The 19,743-nt window shown below is 38.0% G+C and overlaps 2 protein-coding genes across 2 annotated transcripts in view; one reads left to right on the top strand and one right to left on the bottom strand.

Annotated features, from left to right (window-relative positions):
* The window catches only part of AGFG1 (ArfGAP with FG repeats 1), a 27,801-nt gene extending 16,221 nt beyond the window's left edge, over positions 1 to 11,580 (top strand). Inside the window, exons 5-13 of the mRNA XM_009588200.1 lie at positions 2,465 to 2,584; positions 4,259 to 4,468; positions 5,321 to 5,504; positions 6,222 to 6,301; positions 6,585 to 6,677; positions 8,194 to 8,241; positions 9,601 to 9,759; positions 10,366 to 10,457; positions 10,841 to 11,580. Of these exons, the coding sequence (XP_009586495.1) occupies positions 2,465 to 2,584; positions 4,259 to 4,468; positions 5,321 to 5,504; positions 6,222 to 6,301; positions 6,585 to 6,677; positions 8,194 to 8,241; positions 9,601 to 9,759; positions 10,366 to 10,457; positions 10,841 to 10,900 (1,046 nt within the window). The 3' untranslated portion in view covers positions 10,901 to 11,580. The remainder of the gene's footprint in view (positions 1 to 2,464; positions 2,585 to 4,258; positions 4,469 to 5,320; positions 5,505 to 6,221; positions 6,302 to 6,584; positions 6,678 to 8,193; positions 8,242 to 9,600; positions 9,760 to 10,365; positions 10,458 to 10,840) is intronic.
* Positions 11,581 to 15,698: 4,118 nt separating this feature from the next.
* On the bottom strand, positions 15,699 to 17,485 carry LOC104084383 (thiamine transporter 2-like; the record flags this gene model as incomplete). The annotated part of the gene is made up of 3 exons (XM_009588201.1): positions 15,699 to 15,821; positions 16,625 to 16,766; positions 17,293 to 17,485. Coding segments are annotated over 3 exons (458 nt in total), but the record flags the coding sequence as incomplete, so codon positions are not given.
* Positions 17,486 to 19,743: the final 2,258 nt, after the last annotated feature.

The following is a 19,743-nucleotide window of genomic DNA, read 5'->3' as shown; positions in this document are numbered from 1 at the left end:
AGATGCTCTCTTACTCCCCCTCCTCAGCAGGAGGGAGAAAATATGATGAGTCAAGATAAGGACAGGGAGATCACTTGCCGGTTACTGTCGTGGCCAAAACAGACTTGACTTGGGGAAGATTAACTTAATTTATTGTCAATTAATAATAGGGTAGGATAGTGAGAAAAACCACGTTCACCCCTTCTTTCCAGGCTCAGTTGCGCTTCTGACTTTTCTACCTCCTCCCCCTGAGCGGTGCAGGGGGATGGGGAATGAGGGTTGCAGTCAGTTCGTAACACTTCATCTCTGCCATTCCTTCCTCCTCATGTTGTTCCCCTGCTCCATTGTGGGATCCCTCCCTCCCCAATGGCATACATTCCTTCACAAAATTCTTCAATGTGGGCCCTTCCCGTGGGCTATAGTTCTTCAAGAACTGCTCCAGCATGGGTCCTTTCCATGGGGTACAGTCCTTCAGGCATAGACTGCTCCAGCGTGGGCCCCTCACAGGGTCACAGCTCCTGCCAGAAAACCTGCTCCAGCATGGGCTCCTCTCCATAAGCCACAGCTCCTGCCAGGAGCCTGCTCCAGCATGGGCTTTCCACAGGCCCCAGCTTCCTTCAGGGCATCTCTGCCTGCTCTGGTGTGGGGTCCTTCACAGGCTGCAGTGTGGATATCTGTTCCGCCATGGTCATCCATTGGCTGCAGGGCCTGCTCCAGCATGGGCTTTCCACAGGCCCCAGCTTCCTTCAGGGCATCTCTGCCTGCTCTGGTGTGGGGTCCTTCACAGGCTGCAGTGTGGATATCTGTTCCGCCATGGTCATCCATTGGCTGCAGGGGGACAACCTTCTTCACCATGGTCTTCTCCATCTCTGTTCCAGTGCCTGGAGCACATCCTCCCCCTCCCTCTTCATTGACCTTGGTGTCTGCAGGGTTGCTTCCCTCACATTTTTCTCACTCCTCTCTCTCACAACTGCTGCACAGTGTTTTTTACCCTTTCTTAAATATGTTACCACAGAGGTGCCACCAGGATTACTGATGGGTTCCGCTTTGGGCAGCCGCAGGTCTGCTTTGGAGCTGGCTGAAACTGGCTGTCAGAAGTGGGGGCAGCTTCTGATACCTTCTCACAGGAGCCACCCCTGCAGCCCCCTGCTACCAAAACCATGCCATGTAAAGCAAATATGCATGCACACTTCTAATAAAAAAGTGGTATCAAGTAGAGTCAAACCTCACGCTCTCTCCCAGTATCCCTTGTGAAGGGAAATACTTGCACTTTCATTTGTATTAGCAGCATTGTGGAATATGGTAGTTTGTATAAAAATGTCCTTTTAGTTTATAAACCTGTAGTGCAGATGCTTTTTTAATAGAAATTAAGTGAAATAATGCGACTTTTTATTAGCATTATCTGACTATTAAGTAACAATACTTAAACCATCAGTATAATTTATTGTTTTTGTAATACTTAATCTGCAGAATCCCCCCAGAATAAACAAATGCTGACCCAAAAATATGATGTATTATATTTGTTATTCTAGAAGGTGTTTTGTGGGCTTTCTTTAGGTGGTAACTCAAGCTAACTATATATACGGGTTTGTTTTGCATTTGATTAAAAACACTTTTTGCCTTACTCCTTGCTTGTAACAGTGGTTAAGACTTTCTGTGGAGCTTATCAGTTAGGCATGCAATTCCTGTTGAATCTATAGATGCTTGAATGTCCAGGTGTTTGAAATTAGATGGGTGTTAACTTTTATTTTCTCCTATAGTATGGCACGAAAGGAAGGCGAAAACTGAAATTCTATTTGAAATGTCCTTGGATTTTATTTTGTGGATACACTCTATGAATGCTATCTTCTTGACATTGGTATTGATTTTCCATATTTCTGTACTCTTGATTTAGTTTTTTAAAAACTGAATTTTCCAGTGAAATGAATTTATAAACCTAGCCAAAACTATTCAAGTGGTGCCAAACTAAATTCACCCAAGGAGGAAGCATGTATGTGAGGAATTCAAATTGTCAGTATGTTACAAGAATACTTTCTAATTTTTATTCCCAAAGAAATGTTCAGTTAGTCCACAAATTCTAGTTTTGGAAACTAGCATTTAGAATGATACCTGGTTTGGGTTCTACAGGTATACATCTGGTATTCTGTACTTTTTGGCTGTTTTTCCCTGACCAGCCACCACTGCAAACACTCTAGGGTTAAGCTGAACTGGACTTCATCAGGTCACGCAGTTGTGAGTAGTAGCATGTGTGAGGAGGAGAGTAGCAGCATTAACTGGTACAGCTCTATAAAGGGGATTCGTGAAAGCTTGTTCAAAGACAACTTTTAGTTGTAGAATATCATGTATAACTTTTTCACGTAAAAAGAAATTACAAGGTAGGACATAACCCTTGGAGGTTGTCATGGCCATGAATTCAGTTAATACATCTGTTTTTGTGTTTATTTCCCATATCCATTAACATGTTTTGTTCCTTTGCAATTTACAGCGCAGAACTCTGCAAATGCAGGTTTTGCAAACTTTGATGCATTTGGACATTCTAGTGGCTCGAGTAATTTTGGAGGTTTCCCCACAGCAAGTCACTCTTCTTTTCAGCCCCAAAATACAGGTAGAACTCCTAGCACTTTTGATTAATGCTTAATTGAAATAATCCTTACCTTTATGTTGGAAGGTACTTGAGTTGATTTCTTGCATCTGCCTGCTTTAATGCACTCAAGCCATCTGAAGCTCTGGGGAAACTCAAAATGAATTCCTTCTGTTTGGTGTTGATTTTCTTTTTTTTCCTAATGCTACTCAGAAGTCTGGTTTATGGCACTATGTGTTTGTTAGCTCTACACCTGAAATAACTATGAAAAGAGTGAACCATACTGCTTTTGATAAATATTGAATTGGCTTTGTATCGTGTAAGAGAAGTGTTTCAGTAGACCCAAAAGCACATCACAGTACCAAAAAAAAGTGTGTGTCTATGCGTATGTATAACATATGCACGCACTTCAGTATGTTTGACTTCATGTGTAGAGCCTATTGCTAAGACTTATTTTGCTTTCCTTTAATTTGATCATGCTTTAGAACTTCTGCTTGAGCTTACACTTGCTGTTTGTCTAGATCTTTGGCTGACTGACTTTCTTTTCCTTTTTTTTTTTTTTCTTTTGAGTGTGGTGTCGTTTTAAACTTTTTTCCAAATTTTCTTTCTCCCTTCTTATGTTAACTTTAACCCACACACAATTTCTGGCTGTCCAGCGTTCAGAACGCTTTCATCTAGCTGCAGTTTTGGTGAATTTACTTCAGCTTTTCCTCTCCAGGCTGTACACAGTAAGTTCCACGCAGTGGAAAACTCAGCTTGCTTCATTTTATGCCATTGTAGTATAGCATTTTCATTCCTACTGTTGCATATGTTTTAACTTCTTGATTATGCTATTAGAAAGTTGTGTGTTCTGTAGTATGAGTGAAGTCCTCAACTAGCTGTTATAAAATGTGATACACTTAATGGAACAACTCATTTAAATTTACGTACGTGACCTGCCTAGATTAAATTGTCTGGACATTGAAGAGATGGAAGCTCATGGTTTCATATTTGAAGTGAAGTTCAGTTGTGTGGACCTAAGTCAGATTTTTTTAAAGTTGATTTATGTATCTCTGACATCAGTGGAGACTTGGTATAAAAAGAGCTGTGTTGTGTCTTCCCCCTCACCTCTTTCCTGATTGGATGTAGTCCAAAAATCTGAGAACAGAGAACCAAACTATCCCTCTAAACCTTGACAAGGAATCATACTGCTTTTGGAATTCTAGGCACTGTTTTTTGCTTAGAACGATGACTGACATCTGAAATGGTTAAACATTGTACCATTAAGTAAATGCAAATAGTAGCAATTCATTAGACACATATGTCAGGAAAATGAAGCTTCTGTATTTTGCATATTAAAGATTCAGACAAATACTTATTTTTCTAGCAAAATACTATCGTTGGAATTAGTTTAACAGCTAATAAATAGCATAAAGTTCTTCAAGATCAAATTATGACTGTGATTTAAGCTGTTGAAGCTTGGGGGTTTTTTGTCTCTGATCCGCAGACTGAAAAATGTGTTTTTAAAAAAAAAAAAAAATTATTTTTTCTGATGACCCAGTGTAACTTTGAAGGAAATGGGAAAAAGTCTTAAATGGGTGGGGGAACATGTTACCTCATGTAACCGCAAAGAGGTGGGATTATTGTGCCATCAGTTACAGTTGGAGAGACTTTCTGTAGCTTTGGAGTGTTGATTGTGTTTAACTTAATTTGTTACAGGTGGAAGCGCTGGATCAGTGAATGCTAACTTTGCTCACTTTGATAACTTCCCCAAATCCTCCAGTGCTGATTTTGGAGCCTTCAATGCTTCTCAGAGCAACACAACAGCAACTGCAGCCAGTAAAGCTGCAGTGAATAAATCGAATCTCCAGTCAGCTGACAAATATGCAGCTCTTGCTAATTTAGACAATATCTTCAGCGCAGGGCAAGGTATTAAACTTTATTCTTTGACGTGCTTATTCTACATGCGTATACTTACTACAAGGATGGCTGTGCATGTCAAAATAGTAACCGTATTTCAAAATGTCCTTTCTTTAAGTTTTAAGTAGAATTTCACGTCAGTGTACCCGTAATGTGTAAGATATAAATTTTAAGACTAACGTCACTCCAAAAGGGATGTCATCAGAAAACTGCTTTTTGAGAACCTACTTGCTGTCAAGATGAATAATTCTAAGTGGAGATATCTAAATAATTATTACTGCAATGATGAAAATATATATTTATATTTGTGCTAAAACCTATAGTGAAGGCTCTTGAATGGAGAGCCACAGTTGTTGCAGAGAACTGCCAGAGTAGCTTTCCTACCTCTCTGCCACAAAAAGATTTGGCTTTAGTTTTTTATAAACCAGTAGCAGTGATACTTGGATTTAGTTGATTTTAAGTTAAGGAGAAAAAACCTAGTTATTCTGTTACGTTTTTCCCTTCTCAAATGGTGGATAAAAACTTGGGTTGGTTTGTAATGTAGTACTTTGTTGTGAAATGGATAGTTTGAGGGTATGTGTTTTGTTAAAATTTCTAGTTGAAAATGATGGTAGTATTTACTCATTATTTTCCAGGGAAACCAGAGGCTCTCTGGAGCTGCAGAATATCTATGGAAGCATGACACTTCGCTAATAGCTAACGGCTTGTTAAATTTTTTTTTTTTCCTGTATGCCCTAGTGCATATTTAATTTTTAAGTCTGAAATTTAAACTGTCTGTGAACTTCCATTTAGTTCTCAACGTTGGCAGGGCAGAAAGTAAAACCATCTTCATCACTTTTAATCTGGTTTCTTTCTTTCTAGGTGGTAGTGAGCAAGGAAGTGGCTTCAGTACAGTAGTGTCAGCATCAGGAGGTCCTGCATTGTCAGCCCCAAATCAGTCAAGTGTGTCTTCAGACAAATATGCGGCTCTAGCAGAATTAGACAGCGTGTTCAGCTCCACAGCAACCTCTAGTAACGCGTATACTTCCACCAGTAACGTTAGCAGGTACTTTGTTAGAAGTAGCTGACTTCCTACATTGACTTCAGCAGTATGCAGAAAAGTAGCTCAAAATTGTTTCTCAAATCTGGTTTTATTTCTTATCTAAATGGGGAAACGTTGAATGCGTTTCAAGGTAGTACTGAAACTGCATCCTTTGTTTTAAATAATAGCAGTACTGTCTGATAAGATACTATAAGATAAAATTAAGAATACTTTCAGCAAAATGTTCTCTGCACCTTTCTAGTCATTACATGCTAAACCTGTTAGATGATAACACTTTCCTGTACAGAATATTTGCACGCATACTGAAAATCATAGCATCATCCCTGGCAAAAAAATTATTCAGATATTTGTAATGTAAATGGTGCCAACCACTTCTTTTTTAGATTATTGAATTAATAAATACCAAACGCCTGTTATAGCTCTGCTTGGTATTGTAAGTGCCCCTAAATCTTCTGCTTTGCAATGTTTATGCTGGTGACCTCTGTTCAATATTCTTTCTCCTGCTGTTGGTGGAGAGGACTTTTCATTGCTCAGCACTATTATAGTCTCTGACCCTGGCATCAGGGGCTGAATTTGAGGCATCAGTGAATTATATTGCAGTTTGCAAACTGCACATAAGCATTCCTTTCCTATTCTTTTATATGCCAACAACAATTGTAAGTTGTATTTAATTGTTAAACAAGTAATTCTGACTTCACTGAATGTATGAATTATTTTCAGCAATGCTTTTGGAACAGTACCTGTGGCTGCTACTGCACAGACACAGCCCGCATCTTCGAGTGTGCCTGCTCCATTTGGAGGTATATAAGTGTTATTAACGCCTGTTGTGGACTGTAAGCAAACATCTTACTAATTTTTAGTTGATAGTGCTATACTTTGACACTAGTGATATTGAAGTTACTAAAGGATGCTAAAAAAGTACCGTTGTGATGCATTTCAAATTAAGCTTTTTATTATCAATTCCTAATTTTCCATGTAATTTTAGATATTTATATATCTGTATAAAAGCTGTATAAACTTAATGTGAGTCAGGTTGGCTATTTTTAAAAGACTTTATTAAATAAAATGTTTTTAATCTTTCAGCAACACCTTCCACAAATCCATTTGTAGCTGCCCCTGTTGCCCCAGTGGCACCTTCAACAAATCCATTCCAGACCAACAGCCGAGGAGCAACAGGTTAGTAAATAAACCCCTGAGTGTTTGAGAAACTTTCTTTCAAGACTTGCATTGATTCTTTTTTTTCATTGTGTGTAAATTGTTCCTTAAAGGTTTTCTGTACTATCTGTCTCTAGTCTATTTGACATGTTGTGTGTTTGTTCAATGTAGAGTACAATATTTATGAATAGGCTGCAGAAATCAACTTTAACTTTTTTTTTGGGATAAGTGATGTTTTTTATTGGGCTGAGGACATTAGTTTCCTGTTTCTGGCCCAATCCTAGCATTTCAAATGGTGGACATGAAAAATGTCAAAATGATCTGTTTAAGATCTTCTAATACACAGACTACAAATAGCTTAGATAGTATTACCAGTTGGGTACCTTCCAAGACTATAACCTTTGCTTTGAAGCATGCTTCATCGCAGGTTGCCCTGAAATCAGGGATCTTGAAAGCCCTGCTGCTAAGCTGGTATACTTACTTTTTTTGTTTCTTTATTTCAAAGTCCTGAAAGCCCTCAAAACTAAAGAGGTGGGGCTAGAACAAGGAAAAACAAGGCTTTTGGGCTGTTAGCTCCTCACCAGTCCACTTATTCAGTACATTGGTGGTGTCCTTTATTTGTCTTTTTTTGTAACAGTAAAGCATATGTTTAAATATAATCTTTACACTCATGATTTACATTAATTTTCTGGGGGAGGATTCTGTAGAATCATAATTCCATAGACAGAAACTTAATCACTTTTTAAAAAGTGATTGTACTTTTCTTTAAAACACTGAACTTGGATTTAGATGACTGTTAGATTATGCTAATTTTCCTCTCCAAAGGCATTGCTAAATTTCGGCACTTTTATCTATTAACTGGACTTCCACAGACTTAAATCTGCTGATGTACGCATTTTAACATTGAGTTGTGCTTTGCTCAAAGTTTTAGGTAGATTTAATTAAACTGATCAGGCCGAGTTAAAACTGAATTGATCAAATTCATGTCTTCTGCTAAAATGAATTCTGTTTTCAGTCCCTTTTGAAATAATATGCAGTTAAACTTATTCAGCTACTTAATGCCCACAATATCTTTTTCCTCATTTTAATCTCACTAGTAATTGTGCTATTTTGGATCATCATTAAGAACTTGTAGCCTCTTTAGATAATTTGTTTGAATATGGCAACTCTATCTTTCTGCCTTCTAAACTGCAATCCTTGGCTTGCAGAGGTTCCAACCCTTTGGCAGCTGTACTGATGTTATGTACTAGGTAACTAGAGATAATGACTATAAGTAAAGATAATATTCTGCCCCTTTCAGTTTAAGGTGTGAGCTTTCTTTCTGCATGAACTTTGCTATTTATTACATGGGAGATCTGTTTTGTAGCGTTTATATCTAATGGTTTTCTTAGCTTAATCTATTGCTGGTCATGCTATGGGCAAATTGTTTGGTACATACACATGTGTATATTTTTTTTTATATATATATAACTAAGAAATGACTACTCGAGTGTATAAATGATTTGACATTGTCTGGTCTCTTTGTGGCTTCCATAAGGCCTCTCGGGAGCAATGCACTCTCACATATTTCCTCAGGCTCATTTTGGTAGGTGGCCACATTTGGTATCAAGTTTCTTGTGGCTAATTGTTCTTGCTTGTAAAAGCTTATTGATAGCTATCTGGTTCTCTGCACTTAGAATTTTGGAAGACTTTCTGTGTTTTAAAATGGAGTGGGTGTGGGCAAAGGGAGAGAAAAGCTTACGTAGGCAACCTATTAAGCAACTAAAACAAAACCATTATTGATATCCTCCATGGTCACAATATAATGCTAACAAGTTGAGTGACTCTTGAAGTTTCTACCAATAGTAGCTTGATGCCTTTTGGGATATCCCAACTCACTGCTCGCTTTGTTGTGCTTTTGTTTGCTGTTTTAGCAAGTTTTCCTATTGAATAGCTTCTCTGCTATCTGTAACTTGACAACAATGTTAGTACATTAGCTTTGCGTGTACTTTGTCAGCAGTTTATGTATGTATAATGTCTTGCCCTTGAATACTTATGGGGTGAATTTTTCAACTGATAATTAAGCTATATTCATTAGATATATTAATTTTTTTTAAACAGTTGAGCTTGCATAAAATCTAACTTGTAACATTTCAAAAGAAAAGTTCTGTCTAATGTTTAACTAGAATAAAATGCCTGGTGTCTGTATTTGTACCAAAAATACTTCTATACCTTCTCCTTTCAAGACTGTCTCCCAAAAGACTGAATAATGGTTTTGTTACTACATTTTTGCACTTGATGTGCTCCTGTTTATTTGCTGAAGGCAAGTGGAATAGCATATGAGCATTGTGTTCTTTACTTGAAATGTTCAGCAGAGAATCAGATGAAAAGTTTTGGGGTTTTTTTGTTTTAAGTCTTACCTCACCAGTAAGAGCGTTTGCAATAGGAACTTTGTGTGCAAATAATGTGCATGGTGAAAATTTCCTTTGAAGTGTGATTAAGGATGGGATGAAGAGAGAGGGGATGCATGTATCCCTTATGACTTTTTTTTTGACTTGTAACTTTCTGCAATGCAGCTTGAAGTAGGAAGATCCTTTCATGCTTTTCTCGGAAGGAGAAACTGCCTGAAAGTGCTTGCTTCTGACGTGTGCAGACTTTTACCAGAAAAACTCTGGGGGAAGTATACGATAATGTAGAGAAAGTAAAAAATAATTTCCTTTTCAGAAAGTATATCTGAATGTGCTGGATCTAGTAAATTTTAAATTATTCCATTCACTTTTAAAGTGCAAAAGTAAATTGGTGGTGATCCAAGCTCACAAATCAGTTCAGTGGCTGTAGAAGTTGAACCTAACTTTTGTATGGTCACTGAGGCATTAGGAGACTTTTCTAAACATGACATTATAGTAATGTCTCATGAAAAAAGTGGTTTCTTACAAATAATGGAATGTTATTTTTTGCCTACCAGCAGCAACATTTGGTACTGCATCCATGAGCATGCCTGCAGGATTTGGAACTCCTGCCTCCTACAGTCTTCCTACTAGTTTTAGTGGCAACTTCCAGCAGCCCACGTTCCCAACACAGGCAGCTTTCCCTCAGCAGACTGCTTTTACTCAGCAGCCAAATGGTAGGTCTATGCGTTTTAGCTAATCTTGTTTAAATCAGAAACATGGAGAAAATGATCTGTCTGTAATTTAGCAATAATGGGTGTGTATTTCTATATGAACTTGATAATAATATTGATGAGGTGTTCCCACACTCTGTTTTGGCCCTGTAGTTGAGCTTTCTGATTTGGCTGTGTGTAGTGACATAACTGAAATTTTACCTCAATCTGATACTAAAATTATAAGTATTCCTAGGCTTAAAGGTTTTTTATGCAAGAAGGATTGTTTTGTCTTCATTTTTGGAGTGTCTGCAACTGATTATAACACTTTGTCTAACTTCATAGAACACAGGCAAGAGAAAATTGGAGAGTACTTTCTCCCTAAATTTAAATGATAAAATAACATTGAAAAAGTGCGTATGTAGAAATTGGAAACTGACTAGTTCCGAACAGTTGAAAATAAAACAAAGAAAAAGCCTAGCCATATTTTTTTTTTACACTTACATTCTTGATAGTGTTTAAGTAGATCAGTCCTCCTGATTGTGCAGTCCAAGCTTCCACTTATTTTTGTGTGGGAGCTGCAGCAAAGATTGGTTACTAGTATTAATATTTTTCACTTATCTTTCCAAGGAGCAGGTTTTGCTGCATTTGGACAGGCAAAGCCTGTAGTAACTCCTTTTGGGCAAGTTGCAGCTGTTGGAGTATCTAGTAACCCTTTTATGGTAAGTGAGTTGTTGCATGATATTAATAACTTCTGTATGTCTGAAGAGGCATAATCTGTAACACTTAATTTAGAGACACACAAAGATTCTCTCTTTTTTTTTTGCTTCAAATAAGGGAAGGCAGCATATGAATCTCCTAAATGCAATTCACTATTACGATGACATGGCATTTGTAACGCTGTTCAAATCAAAAGAGAGGTACTTGTATACCATGCTCTTACAGTAGTGCAATTTCAGAGAACCAACAAAAAAAAGACTGCAACATAAACCAGAAATATTTCCTAATAGGTTGTTTTCTTTTTTATATATCCTGCATTTATGATTTACAATATGGAAAAAAATCTTAAATATTTGTCTTGTTTTCTTCTTTCATTTTCCCCCAGGCTGGTGCACCAACAGGACAATTTCCAACAGGAAGCTCATCAACCAATCCTTTCTTATAGCCTTATAGACACTTTACCCAAAAGAACTCTTATGTGGTCACATAACATCTCTGCGCCTCTTGCACTGTTGTCTTGTTTCACTGATATTAGCTTTAAACACAAAAGAAGTCTTTAAGAAGTAAAAATAAAAGCCTGCATTGTGTACCTTTAAAAAATTAAAAAAAAAAAACAAAACACAAACCCCAAGAAAATCAACCCCCCCACCAGGTAATAACGTGCAAAACAGAGGGCTGTAGTAACATCTTTGAACCTGTGAACTGGCAGGTAAAAAGTAGCGGTATCATGTATATTAAAATTGGCTAATAAGTTATTGCAGATACCACATTCATTATGCTGCAGTACTGTACATATTTTTCTTAGAAAATAGCTATTTGTGCATATCAGTATTTGTAACTTTAACACATTGTTATGTGAAAAATGTTACTGGGAAATAGATCAGCCACTTTAAGGTGCTGTTGTATCTCTTGGAATGAATGAGCTACATCATTTTAACCATTGGTATTGGAAGTCATGAAGTTAAATTGAAGGTTTGTTCATTTCTCAAAATGTTTTCTTTTCCTAAGAGCTCTTCTATTTATACATGCCTAAATCTCTAATGTTAGAGGGATACCTGTCTGCATAATAAAGCTGATCATGTTTTGCTACAGTTTGCAGGTGAAAAAAATAAATATTAGAAAAAACAATTGTGTAGCATTATTTCTCTGCAGTAACATTTTGTTGGGTTAAAATGGACATATTGAGTCTCATACACAGATGAGTTATCAAAAGCAATATACTTAAAGGTGAGTTAAGCTTAAAATTTTTGCATGACTCACTTGGATATGTTTCTTTGTGTCCTTGTGATTAAGCTTGCTGTTCTAGCTCGAGTGAAGTGACCTATTGAACAGGAAAATGTTGAGTGAACTTGAATTATTTTGACAGAATAGCTGTGTAATGAAGGACACTGGAAGCACTGAGGAGGGTAGTTACTTGAGAAATGGTTAGCTGCAAAAGACACATAATTATGGGTAGCTAATGACAGTCTTTGAACAAGACTTAGTTGTGATCAGAACAGTATGTGTAATAGCAGGCCAAGGTACCACAGATGTAATAGCACTCTTTTTATTAAAAATTGATAATATGTTAGTAAGGTCTCCTGTGGAATATTAAATTAATCAATTTTTTTTTTTTTATTTTCTGGAGTGTTTCCTGTCATACTAGAATGCAATTTGTAGAGGGGAAAAAAATGTCTGCCTTGCGTAGTCTGAATAGTAAGAAGGTTCAAGGAAAATATAACTCTGCATCAAAGTAGTTGGTGATGATGTTTTAAACACAGAGATAACTTGGCTTAAGTTCAAGTGTAATACTGGAACTAAGCAAATAATGTAAATATATCATGAATATATAAACTGCAAGCTTAAAAAAAGGTTTCTGACCAGCTGGAGAATAACACTCTTAACAGCTTTCAAAATAACAGGAATAAATAAGATCAGATTATGTCAGGTGATTTTTGAGAAAAGGATGTGCAAGCCCATTTGAGACAAATGCGAAAATTCTTGAAGGTAAGACATTTCACTTTTAGTTGACTGCCTGAATGTTAGATCTGCTTATTTCTAGGGGAGCTGAAAGACTTGACCACTGCTTGTAACAACACTTATACCAGTGCTTTTGACTTCCGTTGCCTGCCTATGGGGTGGTAGTAATTTCTGTATCTTTTTTTTTTTTGAAGCTTTGGAGATCCCAAAGCAGGGGATGGGCAGCTTATACAACAAGCTGCTTATAGTAGCATTCCTCACTTAAATGTCTGGTTTTATCCTGTTGGCATATTTGAAGTTAAAACAGACTTGAAGTCTGTCTTCTGATGAGGACTGCTGGATAGAGTATGGTTTAATTCCCAAGATTCTCTGGGAAATTCATTAAACAAATCCCCAGCAATTGAGAATTTCCAGGATGTTAGTGATGCCCTTGCTCTCACCAGTTTTTTGGCATAATATAAATAGCTGTAGTTCTTCCCTGTTGTTTACCTTACTTGTTTGGGCTAGTAACACATAAACGCAGTAGAGAGTGGGGAACTGCACGAGTTCAGAAGGACTTGTGGAATGCTTAAATATGCTCATTGCAGGGAACTGGACCAAACCAACCAAATGTCTCATCAACAAGATGAGGAAGGCCTTGTGGAAGAAGAACAATCCTTTGTTCCCTTCACCTAAATTGATGTAAATTAAGCTTTGCGCAAGGGCTAATGAGATCAGCATCTATTTAAACTGTTCTGATCCAAATGAAGCTGATTACCGCGAAGAGATACTGAAATTCATTTAAATATGCGAGGCACGTAGTTTTATATTACGCTGCAGAAATAGTGGAATACCTTATTTTTCATAACTAGCTTGAATGCAGGTAAAAGCTTGGCAACTTTTACTATACACAACTACATCTGTTTAGCGTATGTTTGCTAATTTTAAGTTTGTCAAACTCCACACAAGTGGCTGAAGATCTTGGATTGGTTTGAGTCTCCTTTATGTTGAGCAGAAACTGACACCATAGCTGTTTTGTTGATTAGATTTTTAAAATAACTATATTTACAAAATGAATTCTTCACCCATGATTATAAATGTTTTGTCTTAGAAATCTCTGCAGTTGTTCACACAATTGCTCATGCAACTGGCATAGTTGCCAAAAAGCTATACTTCCACTAGCTTTTCAGTATCCTCTTCTGCTTTAGCATTAAAGCACTTTACTTGATAACTTTAGCCCTCTTATACAGAAATTAGTTTGGAGACCTTCGAGATTAATACTTTTACTCGTAATACGAGTAAATAGTGAGCTCTTATGTGTGTAAGAAGATGCTGTAAGAGGTACATCTTGAGTTCTGCAGGCAGATGTGATGCCCAGTTTCAGCAGTTCAAAGCTATTCAATGGCTACAAACTCCCAAACACCATGTTGAAACATGCTGAGGCAAGAAATTAATTTAAAAAGGACCAAATTTAGTTGGAATTCCTGAAAGAGAACTATAAATATGATGCAAGTATTCTGCTCTCTTGAAGGGAAAATTTACTGGGGCATAAAGGCAAGCTCAAGCAGCTTTTGGAACTGTTTTTAAAAGAATTAATGATTTTTACTTTCTTGTGAGCTGAACTGGGGGAAGCATTTACTTATGACTCTTGGCAAATCTGTAAGTTGTGGTAAAGGAACACAATGGAATTTGCTGCTGTCTGATATAGTTGACTCCAAAGTAGACATTATTGAACACAGTTGAAAGAACATTCCCTAATTAGCTTTAGTTATATCTAAACTTTAAGTGGTGTTATTTAAGTAAGCCTGCCTTGCGTAGAAATTGAAGTGGCTCCCCATGGCTTAAAAATAAGTAGTTTAGGAGATTTTTTTGCTTCCAAAGAAATGCGTGTGTGGGTCATGGCAATTGTCAGACATAATTAATGCATATGCTTATCAAGACAGACACTCCAAGGGAAGATGAGCGTGTTGTATTTGTACATCTTCAATAAATTTGCAGTAGGACTGGCACTGCATCAGTAGCGGTTTATCTGTATATAATGACATGTTTTCCTTAGTCCTGTAACTTCAGATTTCTGAAGAGTGCGTTGTCTGTGTGGAACCTGAAATGACTGCATTCAGCCATTTGTAAACTAAAGTGGCATTATTGCTATGCTATATAGCATTGTAGTAATCCACCTTTGAATATACAGAAGTAGCATCTTTTGGAAAAAACTGTTTTGTTGCTATTCGTTAACTTGCTTTAAAAATGCATGTCACAACTTCAGTTGAAAAAGTCTTTAAGTTTTCAAAAGGTTTCTGTGGCAAGCTTTCCAACAGATCATCTTGCTGCAATGGGGCAACTGCTTCTTTAGATTCCCTAGTGTTGTGGTTTAACCCCAGTTGGCAACTAAGCACCACACAGCCGCTTGCTCTCTCCCCGCTGGTGGGATGGGGGAGAGAATCAGAAGCGGGTTTGAGCTAAAGACAGTTTCATAGGTAAAGCAAAAGCCATGCACACAAGCAAAGCAAAAGGAGGAATTTGTTCATTACTTCCCATCAGCAGGCTCCATCACGCGTAGCAGTGACTTGGGAAGACAAACGCCATCACTCTGAACGTCCCCCTTCCTTCTTCCCCCAGCTTTATACGCTGAGCATGACATCATATGGTATGGAATATCCCTTTGGTCAGTTGGGGTCAGCTGTCCTGGCCGTTTTCCCTCCCAACTCCTTGTGCCCCCCCAGCCTGCTCGCTGGTGGGGTGGGGTGAGAAGCAGAAAAAGCCTTGACTCTGTGTGAGCCCTGCTCAGCAGCAACAAAAACATCCCTGTGTTATCAAGCACAAATCCAAAACAGCCCCATACTAGCTACTACGGACAAAATGAACTCTCTCCCAGCCAAAACCAGCACACCTAGGAATTTTTGGTGGTCTTATGCCTATGACTAAATTGCCTTTAATTGAAATACTCATAGAAGTGAAAATTCAAAGGTTGTGTTCTCTAAGTTCTTCTGTTGTGAGGTTCAGGCATCTGTATGCACTTGCTTCTTCTGCTTATTGAGCATTAATAGAAGTTCTGGTGTGAGATCATTAAATTTGTGTTGAAATAAAGATTGTTTGAGGATTGTTTGGTATTAGAACTACTAGTGAAGAAAAAGGGCAAAATGCATCATCCTCTTGACAAAGCTCTTTATGCTGTAGGCTTATAAACAGCCTGTTTCACCATTGACCAGTCTTGCTTGGTTGAGCACTATTTTTCTCCTAATTCATTGTTCAGATGATGCAGCCTTCTGCACTGTTGCTTGCAGCCATTCTTTTTGTCTCCGTTGTTAATGATCAATGCTTTCAGCAGCCGCACTGGTATTTCTGCATTTGATGGAGATAATGGTGTATATGCTTCTGATCATGAAAATTCCAGCTATGAATGTAAAGTAGCTGCCGTAAATGAGAAACTGGGAAATGGAGGTGGGGAAGAAGGAGAGAGAGTCAAAAACTGCTTTTGCTGAAGGGGTGTCCCTCTACTGCCACCTTCCCTTCCCTGTCACCCATGCCCCAAAATGATCCCATCTTGAAAGGATTCAAGAAGTCTGGCTGCTTGACTTCATACTGTAGGAAGTCTGCAGTTGTAAAAGGCAGGGGGAGAGAATACTGTTATGTGCTTCCTCTCCCCACCTCAATAAGGGAGGAGGACAGCTGCCCTGCACTTTCTGGCTCTTCTCAGAGAAGATGAAAGCTAGAAACTTGGACCTCATTCAGTATGCAAGTTTAAACTTTAAATTCAGAAATTTAATGGGGAATCATCAGATTAGTTAATTTTCAGAATTAGAGTAATTTAAAGATGCATCCAGTGAAACTATGTAACTTAGAATTACCCTAGTAATAGGCCCACAGATTGCCTTTCAGCTTGCTTCCTGCTTCTGTTTAGGGTATTTGGACAATAAACTTGTGAATAGCAAGCCTTTAAATAAAAAAAAAAAAAAAACCACAAAACCCTGAGTAATAGGTGGTGGTCCTTCCCTTCTGCTCTATGAAAATATTCTTAAAATTATTGCAGAAATACAAAATTGGCAGGACTAGAGGACAAGTAGGTTGTAGGAGCTACTGGCAGTTCACTTTAAACAAACCCGTTTTTCAAGCGAGTAACTGTCCTAAGCTAGTCCATTACCTAATATCTTCCCAAAGGCTAATCTTGGAGTAGAACCCTCTTTTGGAGGAGAGTAGGGGAACTGAGAGCAGTGTGAGTAATGTAGCTTACCTGGGTGCTGATATGCAGTCCCAGACCTTTTGAATCTACTACAACAACAGTTAAAATTGTCTGAATCACCAGTGCAACAAAGTTGTTGAAGCCAAACATCAAAGCATAACGCTCCATGCTTAGATTGACAGCAATCTGAAACCTGAAGATAAATGTACAGGTTAACTGAACTATGGAGAATATGGACGCTTGCAATTTACTTATGGGAGGAAGTTTGGGAACAATTCAGTGTGCACAGTGGATCCTTCATAGGATAAAGCCTCTTCAATTTTGGCTATTAAGCTTTAACAGCTTCATTTTGGCAGAAATCCCTTGTTTTTCTGGCTTTGGCACTTTTGTGCATCCTACTTATCTTTTACATATTTTGAGTTGATGTTTTTGCTAAATTAAGACCTGTGTATGTTCATTTGATCATTTAGAGAATACTTAGATCATTCAACAGCTAAATGCAGAATAAGGTAGTTTCTGACTTTGAGTAACCTATTGTAATGGTTAGGTCACATAATTTAAAGCATAGTTTTATATAAGCTAGAAATAATATGTGCTGCTGTCATGACCTATCTAACAATTCTTATTTCTAGGGAAACTTTCAGTAAAATTTTGATAAATTTAAAAATGTGACACTGATTTAAATTAATTTAATTAGAACAGTTGTGTATTATACTTACATTGCTATTGTTATAAGGAGCATATAGCATGCTTTAAACGCAAGGTAACCAGCATAACATGCCCAGATGTTGTCAGTAAAGTGCATGAGAAACAGAGAACCAGCATCCATTGCAGAGAAAATTCCCAAAGCCAGTTCTCCAGAAAGATCCCAGTTTACTTTGACATATCCAACTGCCATGGATGTTGCTGAACCTAAACATATAAAAGTAATGATTAAAATTCTGAAGCATTATCATCCTTCTAGAGCCATTGCTTAACTGTGTAAATGGATCATGCCAGGAGCTCTTGAGACTGTTATGGCCACAATGGGCTTTGATAATGGTGTGGCTTATATTTTCTATTAGCGGTGTGGGAGTCTCCTGCTTGTTTGGGTTTTTTTCCTTGCTTACAGAGCCTTTACAGACTGAAGCACTCTGAGAAAGTGCCTCATGCCTAAGGCTGGAGGCAGCAGGGTACAGTCTATTGTTGTTACTCCATTTTTTGACAACTGTGAGCAAAGAGAAGAACAATCCCACCAGGCATATTCTGCCAAAATATGCATAATGGAGTTTAATTCCTTCATGTAAAGGTCTTTATGAAATGAAAATCTATTGCCCTCCTTCGTGCTTTGTTTTTTTTATGAAAGCATCTTTTTCAATTTCTGGTGAAAAATTTTATGAACTGCATTTGTCAATGCCTTATTGACCATCACACAGTAAAAGCCCTTACTTGAGCATAATATGTTATAACAAACTCCAGTGCCTTGATTTTTTTTTTTTTTTTTTTTTTTTTAAAATCTCTGCAGTAATGATCAGGTTTACTTTTCTCGCCATCTCAATTCTGGAGAAACAGAGTCTAGTGCTGTAAGAAGGTTATCCAGCTATGGGGTTTTTTTAATGCTCCTTTAGCACAGAGGCTTCTGTAGGTTTATGAAAGCTCTTTGAAACACAATATGCTGAAGTTAGTAGCTCAAATGCAAAGAGAAATGTGGTCCAGGCAGGTTATACAGCAGTGAGTTACCAGAGTCCAGAGAGTACCAGTTGCCCAGATCTTTTCAAGCAGGCTAGCACACTAGTGCAAAATTGGACTTCATTTGCTGGTTGCATGTGCTCTTCATCAGAATTCAAAAAGGCATAGCAGGCCTGCTCCTTTGGTCCGTCACTGCTATAACCAGAGGTTCCTAGTACTGCGAGTGCTTTCTGTACTCTGAGATAGTATGAAGTGCCAGAGGGTGTAAAAGCAAGAAAGCCCTTGGGAATACTGCTCAAACCAGTAGTCTGAGAAGTTCTGGGGTAGCTTCAGTAAAATGCATTTTCATGCTGATTGCAGGGAGGAAGAGTAAACTGAGAGTTCCCTGTAGAAATGTGAGAAAGCTCCTGGTATGAAGGAGGAGACATAGCTGTGTAAATGTGAGCTTAAAAATGAGGCTCTATTGGTACTGCACAGCTATTTAAATGAAGAAGTTGGACTTTACCTGTATGCCTTCTGTTCTGTGGCCAAAGAGGAATGTCATTTGGATGGACCAAGTAACTGTAATAAGAATCAGAATGGCTGAGGTTGGAAGAGACCTCTGGAGACTGCCTCGCCCTGCTAAAAGCAGGGTCAACTAGAGCAAGCTGCTCAGGATGGTGTCCAGGTCTTGAACATCTCCAGGGATGGAGAGTCCACACCTCTGGCCAACCTGTTCCAGTGTTAAATCACCTTTACAATGAAAATGTTCTTGCATGTTTAAGTGGAACTTTGTTTAAATTTGTGCCCCTTGCCTCTTGTCCTGTCACTGGGCACCACTGGGAAGAGTCTGGCTCCATTCTCTTCACTCCTCCCCTTCAAGTATTTATGCACATTAATAAGTTCCCTTGTTTTCTCAAGGCTAAACAGTTACAGAGCTCTCAGCCTTTCCTTGTGTGTCACATCCAAAGGCAAACTCACTGATCAGGATACAGATGGAGTGCACAGAGTATTTGTTCAGGATCACACATCCTGAAATAATCTTTAATCCACTGTCTAAACAGACCATCTAGAGCAGCGTATCTGTTAATATGCTCTTTTTTAATTCTTAAGCCACCTAGCTTGAGATGTATTTGAGGGAGGAATAGGCAAGGTGTCATTGCACTGGGTTTTTGAACTGCTTACTTGGGGTTAAATTCATGGTCTAAACAGAGCTGTGAACTTGAACTCTTAAAACACTTCGGTGGAATGAGGCTCGCCTAAGAAGGAAAAGCTTATATCTATATATTTTTTTAAGATTATTTTTGAAGAGCCCACTGATAAAGTTGTACAGTAAAAACATGCTTTGCATACTGTTTGGGTGTTACATATTGGAGGCTGTTGTCCTTTGTCCTCATAGGAAATAAACAGAAAGGCACCAAAGACATTGCTGAAGAATGCCATCAGCACAGGATGGGTTAGAAGTAGTTGCTAATGATCTTTTACTTACCTAAAAAAGTTGCTATTGCTTCAACAGCCCCATT

The sequence above is a fragment of the Fulmarus glacialis genome, unplaced genomic scaffold (assembly GCF_000690835.1).
Source record: "Fulmarus glacialis isolate BGI_N327 unplaced genomic scaffold, ASM69083v1 scaffold4242, whole genome shotgun sequence".
NCBI classification, from domain to species: domain Eukaryota; kingdom Metazoa; phylum Chordata; class Aves; order Procellariiformes; family Procellariidae; genus Fulmarus; species Fulmarus glacialis.
Note: the sequence above shows the minus strand (reverse complement) of the source record. Positions and strands in the feature narration are given on the sequence as shown.